The sequence below is a fragment of the Myotis lucifugus genome, unplaced genomic scaffold, assembly GCF_000147115.1.
Source record: "Myotis lucifugus unplaced genomic scaffold, Myoluc2.0 scaffold_138, whole genome shotgun sequence".
NCBI classification, from domain to species: domain Eukaryota; kingdom Metazoa; phylum Chordata; class Mammalia; order Chiroptera; family Vespertilionidae; genus Myotis; species Myotis lucifugus.
Genome location: NW_005871186.1, coordinates 2170486 through 2180894, shown reverse-complemented (window position 1 = coordinate 2180894; position 10409 = coordinate 2170486). Strand labels below are relative to the sequence as shown.

Here is a 10409-nt window from a genome sequence, read left to right as displayed (position 1 = left end):
ATGAAATGTGCTCTAGGACACATCAGAGGCAGGGTTGACTAAGGACTGAAGAAGTGGGGCATTATAGGAGGACTCCTAAAGACTTCAATTACTGAGCAACCTGATGGCCACTCAATTCCAATTACTCTGGGCACCAAATAGCAATAAAAATGTCCACTTGGTAAATTTGATGTCAATTTTTTTTTCAAAATTCATCTGTTTCCCAATCTATCGTGCTCCACTGATATACTTACATTTTATGGTTTCCTCTGGCAGACTTAAACTAATTCCCTGCCCTCCTACAGGAGTCACAGGAACCTTTTCACTCTGACACCACTTTCTGCCTTTTGAGGAGCAGATACAATGAAAAGAGGAATTGCTTTACATATTCTCATCTTGTGATTTATATACTTTACTAATTGTAGCATATTAGGCAACATTGGTCTTTATACACCTCCCTCACTATCTCAGCTTTTATATCACAAACTTTTCCTCAGCTCATTCAACATCACTAAACAATAATTGTTAGCTCTTTGGTAGTTGCACATAATTATTTTCTTCTTCCTTGATACCCTCTCTCAAATCTTTCCATGTCTTCAGAGACTCCATCCTGCCCAGGTATGCCAGGCCTTCCCTCTAAGATCACTCTCACCTACTTCTTTGTAGAAAAGTCTCTGACTTAGGTTAGTCATAAATCATCTCCCCTAAATCTGTCTGTTGGATATAGATACAAACACCTTGTACTCAGTGCCTACTTCTCTAGAGTCAGAGAAAACCTGGTGATAACTGTCATTCATTATTTCTATCATTTTGAACAGATTACCAAACTTCTTTGAACATGAAAAACTGGGAAATGCATTACCTTATGTAATATTTAAGATATTCAAGAAAATGTATCTAAAGTGTTTAGCAAAGGGTCTGAGACCTAGGAGATACTTTAGACTTAAGTAAAGCAACATCTTAATGGATATGCTGAAGTAGTCACAATATTAAACATATCAGCCATATACAACTGTGATCCAAAGGCAGATGTGACCTGCAGTGCCTAAGGTATCACTTGTAAAGATATCCCCCTCAGGACTTCTCTTGGGAATTACTTTACCTAAATTCCTTTTTTGGCTTATAGTATTGCCAAATATGTCTGATATGCATGAGATAGAAATAGAGGAGGTACTTAAGTCATCATGACTATCATCATTATCATTTTGAACATTATAATATGCGATAGAAATGTTTTGAGAGACTGGAGATTTCAATGCATGAACCAACCAGTTATAGTATCTATACCTGGAGGTGGATTTTAATGGCATTCCTTCCCAAAGCCCTTTTGAGCAGCCTTGGATGATGATAGTCTGGCTTCTTTAGGAGCATGCCAATCTGTATCTCTGACTTACCCCAAATTAGTATTTTCACTTGGTCAAATTCTTCAAATAGGTACTAACTTTTTACCCATTCTTCTCAAATCAGAAGCCCTCCTTCAGGCACACCTGAGCCCTCAGGTGTAGATAGCCATTCATCCTGCTATAGGTTGGTCAGACAGGCCTAGGGACTTCTTATAGACAGAGAGAGCCACGGTGGATCCTAAGGTGGATAGTTCTTCAAGGAAGCATAGATTTCCTGAGTGAAGCATCCAATTTTCCTTCAGCAACTCCAGAGCCAGGATAAAATGTTTTTGGGTTCAGCATCCTTGACTCCATCCAGCAATGTGCTTCATCAGCACTATATTCTGTGCTTTAACTACCCTAAACTCAGCACCCCCTCTGGGTTAATCCATTCTCTCAGGACTATTTTTTTTCTTAATGCAACCTCCAGGGAGGAAAAATTATGCCACTGCCAGTGGAGCTTTTTCTCTTGCTTGGGGGAAGGAGATGATTATGTCAAATTCTCTAACTGGGAGTCCAGCTATGGTAGCCACAGAGAAGTGTCCCTGAGTTCATCTGATGGAGGCTCAGTGAATCAGAATAATGTACAAAAAAAGACTGTGCTCTGAATAACCAGAAATAGCAGTTACTAACTGCTCAAAAATAATAATTCTTTATATGCCCTGTATCAGATTTTCCTAAAATGTACAATAGGCCACTACTGAAATAGAATTAATGGCCAAACATATAGAAAAGCCTTGGTCAATTATGTTTGGGACAAATGGTTCATTGCAATACCATTGTGTATAAACATCTATATTGCATGCTAATGGTTTCAGACTTTTCCAGACATATTTTATCCAGAAAGCATTTATTAACTTCTAAAATTTGTGTTCAGCAGAACTCCATTTGGGAAATGGGAGTTGAAAGAATCCTTGATTTAAGACAGTAATTCTCAGCAAGAAGAAAAGTTTTCATAACGGGATATTTTACCGCATCTGGGGGCATTTTTAGTTGTCACACTGGCGAAATGTTGAGGGCATCTAGTTTTTAGATATTAGGGATGTTCCTAAACAACTTACAATGAGCACACAGATCCCACAACAAAGAATTATCCAATCCAATTGTTAATAATGCCAAGGTTAATAAAAAAACAACCTTTTTTTAAGCTGTGGGGAGGAGACTGTAGGTGTAGCAGGTGATGGAGTGTGGTGAAGGGAATGGGAGAAAATTAAACTAAAACTCAAAATCTGTGTTTAAGTCTCAGGATAATATGAAGACAAAGAACATGGCCTCTTTAACCATGACAGTAAAGAGCATGGTCTGTAGATCCAGAGGTCCCTACCTTTGAATTCCTGTTCTGGCACTTATTGACTGTGTAGCCTTGGGAACATTGTTACTTAGCCTTTTTGTCTGTTTCCTTATGTATACAATGAGTTCATAATAATTTTATCTGTCTCCTATGTTTTTTTAAATGTTCAGTGAGTTAATATATGTATAGCATTTAGAACGTATTAAGCAATTAATAACAAATCATCAAAAATTGATTCCCTGATGCTTCGAGACAGATTTTTATTAAATTAATTATTTCTACTCTTCTGCCAGTCTACCAATTCTGTGATCCTGTATTTTATGCCCTCAGCTGAAACTGACTTCAAAAACTTTGTCAAGTATTTGCAATGGGTGTATGAAATTAATAGCCATTAAATAATTTCATCATAAGGCTAATTTCTCTGGATCTGATTTCATGAACATCAGACAGCTTTTTTAATGCAGAGGCAAATGCATATTACTTTGTTTTTAAATTAAATTTATTGGCATGACATTGGTTAATAAGATTATATGGGCCTCAAGTGTATAATTCTATGATGCAGCATAATTCACGATGTCTAAGATGGAAATAACAGAAGTGTCCTTTGATAGACTATTAGATAAAGATATGGTACATATATATGATGGAATAAATACTACTGAGCCATGAGAAAAGATGAAATATTGCTATTTGCAACAACATGGATGAATCTTTGAGAATATTGTGCTAAGTGAAATAAGTCAGACAGAAGAAGTTAAGAACCATATGGTTTCACTCATATGTGGGATATCAAACTGAAAGCAACAAATGAACAAACAGGAAAAACGAATGAACAAAAACTCATAGACACAAACAGAACCAATATTTAAGAGACTGGCTCAGAAATTTTCATCTGAACTTGGTGTTCTGCAGGAATTTATGTCTTTCTTGAAAACCTTATTTTAAGGTTTGTAGAGAGAAAACCCAGGCCCAGAAAGCATCTTTAATGAACCATTTAAAATATTTAACTAAGAATAACAGAAACCCTACACATGTATTTCTAGACAATATTATAAAAGGGTCACTTCATAACGATTTTTATGAGGCAAGCATCACATATTCCGTAATCAGATAATGACATCACAGCGGCTTAGGCTGCAAGTTATTTTTTTAAGAACTTTAAATTTTATTTTTTAATTACAGTTTACATTCACTGTAATTTTGTATTAGTTTCGGATGTACAGCATGGTGGTTAGACATCATATACTTTATAAAGTGCTCCCCTCGATATTTTCAGTACCCGTCTGGCACCATATATAGTTATTACAATATTATTGACTATATTCTCTATGTTGAACTTTACGTCTCCATTACTATTCTATAACTACCAATTAGTACTTCTTATTCCCTTCAGATTTTCCACAAGTTTTTTAGGGAGGGAGGTGCTTGATCAGAAGGATTTGGGTCCCCCCTTTTCACAAGTTCTTGATTGAAGTATGATCTGAGTAGTGCATGTCCAAGTCCACTTCAGAGTCCTTTCTAGTTTGAGATAATGTGAGACAGTTTGGGCAAGTCTTAAGTTGCTCCTGGAGATTGGAGAAAATGTTGCTCAGACATGTTCTTTCTAAACTCTGCTCTTTTCATGCTACCTCCTTTTCCTGGAACACCTTGACCAGTGGTGTGCTGGTAAATACTTAACAACCAACTCTTTTGGAAAATTTTTAAAGCCCTCAAATTTAGTGTTTTCCCATTTCTGTTGTGTAAATACTCCCATCATGACCAAATCCAAACTGCCAGTCTGACATTACAGAACATGCAGTTGGAATAAGATATGCACAATTGTCTTTTATAAGCCAATGTAAATCAGCTGAAGCATACCAATTTTTCACACTTAGCCCAGCTGGCACTAATAAATTTGACTCACAAGGCACAACTAAAATGTCAACTACTTCAATTCCTGACTCCTAAATCTTCAATTAAAATTGACCACTCTTCAGTGGTAATATTGTACAATTTATTTATTTCAATGCTAGCATCTGTTAATTTTACTAATCTTTATACATATGTATCTCCACTATTAAACATTAATTTTTTAACATTAAGACCCATGCATTCCATTTTGTATGTATCCATAGTACTTAAAGCAATAATTGTCACAGTTGATATTTCATGTTTCTTAGTATAGTGTCATTGGATGAGTAAATAGGCAATAAGATTTACACTTACAACTATTTTATGAGTACTCGTGATAACTGGAGAGATCAGTCCCATAGGGATATATTAGTGTAGCAGTCATGACCCCATACTCAAAAAGTTTATAATGTAGCTGAGAAGAAAGTGAATATGTATGAAATAGGAAAATATCACCAATAAATGTACACATGTAAGTCATCTTAATGAAGAAGAAAAGAGTAATGGGTTATCTACAACAAAGATACTGGGAAAGATACAATATGAAAGATCCACAGAGCATGTAGAATAAGAGTAGGAAATATTGTTAAAAGATGAGGGTGGTTATTGTGCACAACTCCCAACCCACTCACAGATTAAAACATGCTGCCCTACTGAACAGGGAATCTACACATGTGCCCAGATGTGTAGACCTGCACTGTCAGGCTTGCTTGAACAACTCCCCATGTTTCTGCCTCAGCATTTGCTGTTCAGTTAAAAGAGTAGATAGATCTCCAGTGGCAGTGGGAGAAAGGCCATCACTGCCCAGTGATGAGGTGAAGACTTAGCTCGTAGCCAACAGCCACAGTAGCATTTCAGTTCTGCCAGGAACTCAAGTTTCAAACTTGCTCCAAGAAGTCAGAAATAGTTTCATAATCAGTTATAACATTTAGCAGGAGAAACAAAATATGGGCAAATGTATTAGAAAAAGAGAGAGAGGGAGAGAGAGAAAGATGGATTTCTGGGTTTTAGATCAGAAGCATTGGAAACCATACAAACATAGTTACGTTTTATAAGGGAAATTATTTCTATTATCATTACAAATAATAATTTAATAATATTGACAAATTTTACAGTTTTCCAAAACAATCTCTTTTACACACATTATCTAATAGAAGATAGAAAAGGCCATGCTTATCACAATTTGACTATGAAAAACTTGAATCTCATAAGGATTGTTAATTAACTGAGAATTGGAAGTGAATTAGGAATTTAAACAGATGACTTCGTCCCAAATATTTTATTTCTCATCTACTACAATAGCTGCCCCACAATTTTTCAGTGGGAAAACTAGAGGATAGAATTACCTAAAGCCTCCTCTCCAGCCCAAACTTGCGGAGAATTCCTAGACGAATCTGTTTTGTCCTGACACTGTAGACAATAGGATTAAGCACCGGGGGAAGGAGCAGGTAGATGTTAGCCATGAGGATGTGGACTATGGGAGACAGATGCTTCCCAAAACGATGGGCCATTGACACCCCAATAACTGGCACAAAGAAGATGAGCACCACACAGATGTGGGATACACATGTGTTGAGTGCTTTTAGCCGCTCTTCAGGGGACGCAATGCTCAGCACAGCATTCAGAATCAGGACATAAGAGAGAAGTATAAAGACTGAATCCACGCCCAGTGTGGCAATAACTATGCACAGTCCATAAATACTGTTGATCCTGGCATCTGAACAGGATAATTTCAGAACATCCTGGTGCAAACAAAATGGATGGGAGAGGACATTGACATGGCAATAGTGATATTGTCTCAGTAGCAAAGGTGTGGGGAGTACAACTCCCACGCTTCTTAACAAGCAGGCCAAACCGATCTTGCCTATTACGCTGTTGGTGAGGATGGTGGTGTAGTGCAGTGGACGGCAGATAGCAACAAAACGGTCGAAGGCCATGGCCAACAGCACTGAAGATTCCAGGAATGTGAATGTGTGGATGAAGAAGAGCTGAGCAAAGCAAGCACTTGCCTGGATCTCCCGAGTATTCAACCATAATACAGAAAGTATAGTGGGAAGAGTAGACAGGGACATACCTAGGTCATTTAGTGCCAGGATGGAAAGAAAATAATACATGGGTTGGTGGAGCGAGGACTCGATCCAAATGACAGAGAGAATGGTAACATTACCAACAAGTATTGCCAAGAATACAAAGCAGAATAGAATTGAGAGCCAAGAATGAGCATACTCCAGTCCAGGAAAACCCTTCAGAATAAATATGGGCTCCATAGTATCATTGGTATTCCAGACCACCATGGTGACCCTGGCAAACAGGAGGAATAGTTCCTGTTATTCATTTTTATCTGTCAAAGTTATCCCTTGTGAGAAGAAGCAGTGCAATCAGAATACATGTTTCCTCTAATCTCTCTAACTTGGCAAAGAAAGGAGGTACCTCTTATGATTTTCATATAAGGAACATTTTCCAGTAGCAGCAAATTCTGGAATAAAAAAGTGTCTACTACACAAATCTGGTCATCTCTGACAAGAATTTTAATAGATTTGCATTGACAATCTTCCACTGATCAGCTTATCTTAAAATTGTAGATTGGAATAAAATATTATGATATTTAATACATTTCAAAATTGTTCACCTCTAGAGGATGACATGCATTTTCTCCCTTGCATAAATAATACATTGTTCTTCTAATTATTTTACTCTCTTTAGCCCTTGTATATTAACACAAACTATGCCAAAATCTATGCCTACTATTTATTTGCAATTTAAAAATTAACACTTACCTGAAATTTACATATAAGCCAGTTTCATCGATATGATGTTAATCATGTTACCAGTAGTATGTCTGTTTCCCAAATAATCCAGTTTTATTTTGTCTGTCTCTGCCTAAGTTTTCCTCCATTGTAGGTAAAGTCTCTCTCTCTCTCTCTCTCTCTCTCTCTCTCTCTCTCTCTCTCTCTCTCTTTCCTCCACCCCTCCATTAATTTACTTTCTAAACAGCCATAATCTATATTCGTATTTTCCTCCTGGCTACCATTTCTTTCTACTTTGTTTTATCTAAATTTCTGTCTTATCACTATGTAATTCTCTATTTGTTTCCAGTCCTTTTATTGCCTCCATCTTTCTTCTAATTTTTCTTTGTATTTTTGTGCTTTTAGTTCTTGCTCTCTCTGGTTTATTTCTCACCCAAGAAGAGTTCCATCTCTATCTTATATATCAGTATAAAGTCACATTTATCTTGAATACAGAGGCTATAATTACTGTCTCTATAAATACTCCTGGTTTCTCCTGGGGTAGATTGAATCTTCATGATTAGTGTCACAGTCTGCTGGATCCCCAGAGATGTAATTAATATAAACATTGCTTAACAACAACTGTGCCAAAACTTATGATGATGATGTTGGAAATTGTAAAAATGTGTCACGGGCCTCAGGTTCTGCTTTTATTGAGATCAGGTTGGGCTGAAGATTTTGTGGTGTCTCTCTTAATTGGTGAATTTAAAACATACGAGTAGAAATTTAAAGTGTGGGTACAGAAAAAAACAAAAAGCCCAAATGGTCAGTTATTGGTCAGTTATCTAAGTAGTCTGGTGGAAGAAGAGGGGTGTGGGTGACGGCCTGGCTCTTTAGCTGTGTGGCTCACAATGTGTTTGAGATAGCCCGTCTTATAAGTGGATGCCTCTGTGAAATGGATGACTTAGCAATCAAAGCTTGTCATACAACAGCATTACAAAAGAGAAATACCAGGGGGCGCACTGCAGGATAGCCAAGGGCCAGGAGAAATAGGGTGGAAAATGCAAAATAACAAAATGATAAAACCTGACAAATATGTCTCAGAATTGGAAAAGATCATCCTGCTTGCTTTAGTAGAAAATTACAAGTATGTGCTGGCATGTAAGAAAAGTGATGCCCTAACTATTGCCCTCAAGCAACATATCTGGCAGGGGCTTATCCAAGAATACAAATGTCAGCCAGGATATCAGACAGCTGAAGAAGTGTTAGGGGAACATCAAGACTCCCACCAAAAAAACGATGGCCCATGAGAGGAGAGAGAAAGTAAAAGAGTGTCAGCCCACTTCTGAGTACCCACCTCCTGGAGAAGGCGATCTCCCAGCATGCTGCTGGAGCAGCTCTGCTTTCTGCAGATCCCTCCCGTAGAAGGGCCCGAAGCCACCCTGAAGCCCACAGTCCAAGAATTCTTTGCTGTTTCACATAGAGAATTGTGTGATGATGAGAAAGAATTCATACATTTTCCAGTATGTGAGGGGACCTTTCAACCCGAACCCTCATGTTCAACTGTCACAATAACAGCCAACAAAAATTACAGGAGCCAAACCTCTCAGGAAGCTGCTTAAAAAAATGTGTGAGGGCTCTAGCAGGTTTGGTTCAGTGGATAGAGCAGCAGCCTGCAGACTGAAGAGTCCTGGGATCATTCCGGTCAAGGACACATACCTGGGTTGTGGGCTCCATCCCACTGTGGGGCGTGCAGGAGGCAGCCGAACAATGATTCTCTCTCATCATTGATGTTTCTATCTCTCTCTCTCCCTTCGTCTCTTAAGTCAATAAAAATATATTTTAAAAAATTTTTAAAGAGCTTTAGAAAAATGCATAAGGAAGAACACCATGAACAAATGTCCATCTTACAGCAGCAGCTGATGCAAATGAATGAGGTGCATGTAGCCCAAATCCAGTAGATAGAGTGAGAAAGGGAAATAGCAGAGGTGTTCATTGAGATTAATGATTTTTATGGTCTATAGGATTTTCTTCCATCGTATTAATTTTGATAAATTATATTGACAGATTTTTTACTATTGACTTTACATTTCTAGAATAAGCCCAAGTTAGATGTGTCACTTTTTTTTCCTTATTTTTTTGCCAGTTTTATCAAATTTTTTTTTTTATCCTCACCCAGGGATATTTTCCCATTGATTTTTAGAGAGAGTGGAAGAGAGAAGGTATGACAGAAAGAAATATCGATATAAGAGAAACACATAGGTTGGTTGCCTCCTGCACGTGCCCTGACCAGGGCCCAGGCTGGGGAGGAGCCTGCAACCGAGGTACATGCCCTTGACCTGAATCGAACCAGGACCCTTCTGTCAGCAAGTTGGCATTCTATCTACTGAGCTAAACCAGCTAGGGCATCTCAATCAAGTTTTGCTATAAGGTTATGCAGAACTCAAAATAACTTAGGAAATATTTCTCTTTTTTTTTTCAACTGGAAAACTTTGAATATAATTGGCATGATTCTTTTATTAAATTACTATCAAAAGTAGTTTTAATTATAGTTTTGATAGGTAACAGTTAAAAGACAAATCAGATTTCCTCCTTTATCAGTTTTGAAAGTGCTATCAGAGATATAATTATAGATTATATTTTAAAACATTTATAGAATTACTTGCATTTTCTATTTTTCTCTTTGCCTATTTTTAGAATATGTATTTTGTATGTACATTTTGCTATTTTGGCTAAACGTTACTCATTATATATTGTCATGATTTTTCAATGTCTTCAGGAGTGTCAAGATATTATCTTTTCCATATTAATGTTGAGTTTTGATACATTCTCTGTTTTATACTTACCTGTTACATATCCTATCTGATAAAGAGGGAATATGCTAATTGACTGCCCCACCCTCAAAGATGGCAGCCCCCACAGCCACAAGATGGCGGCGCCCAGTATGCTAATTGACTGCCCCGTCAGATGGCAGCCCCCATAGCCAGCCACAAGATGGCGGCGCCCCCTCAGCCCCCTAGTTGCCGGCAGGGCATGCTCTGCGCACCCTACCTCCGGAGTCCCCCAGTCCCCTCAGCCCCCTAGTTTGCCAGGGCACAGGCAAGCCTTGGCTGTCAGCTGCCCAGCCACCCAGGGCCGGGC

General features: G+C 38.0%; 1 protein-coding gene and 1 pseudogene across 1 annotated transcript; one reads left to right on the top strand and one right to left on the bottom strand.

Moving 5' to 3' along the window:
* Positions 1-5888: 5888 nt before the first annotated feature.
* Positions 5889-6836, bottom strand: LOC102428808 (olfactory receptor 51L1). The gene has a single exon (XM_006094604.1). It carries the CDS (start codon positions 6834-6836, stop codon positions 5889-5891), a length of 948 nt encoding a protein of 315 aa, XP_006094666.1.
* A 1493-nt stretch (positions 6837-8329) lies between these two features.
* Positions 8330-9292, top strand: LOC102428497 (annotated as a pseudogene).
* The last annotated feature ends 1117 nt before the right edge of the window (positions 9293-10409 follow it).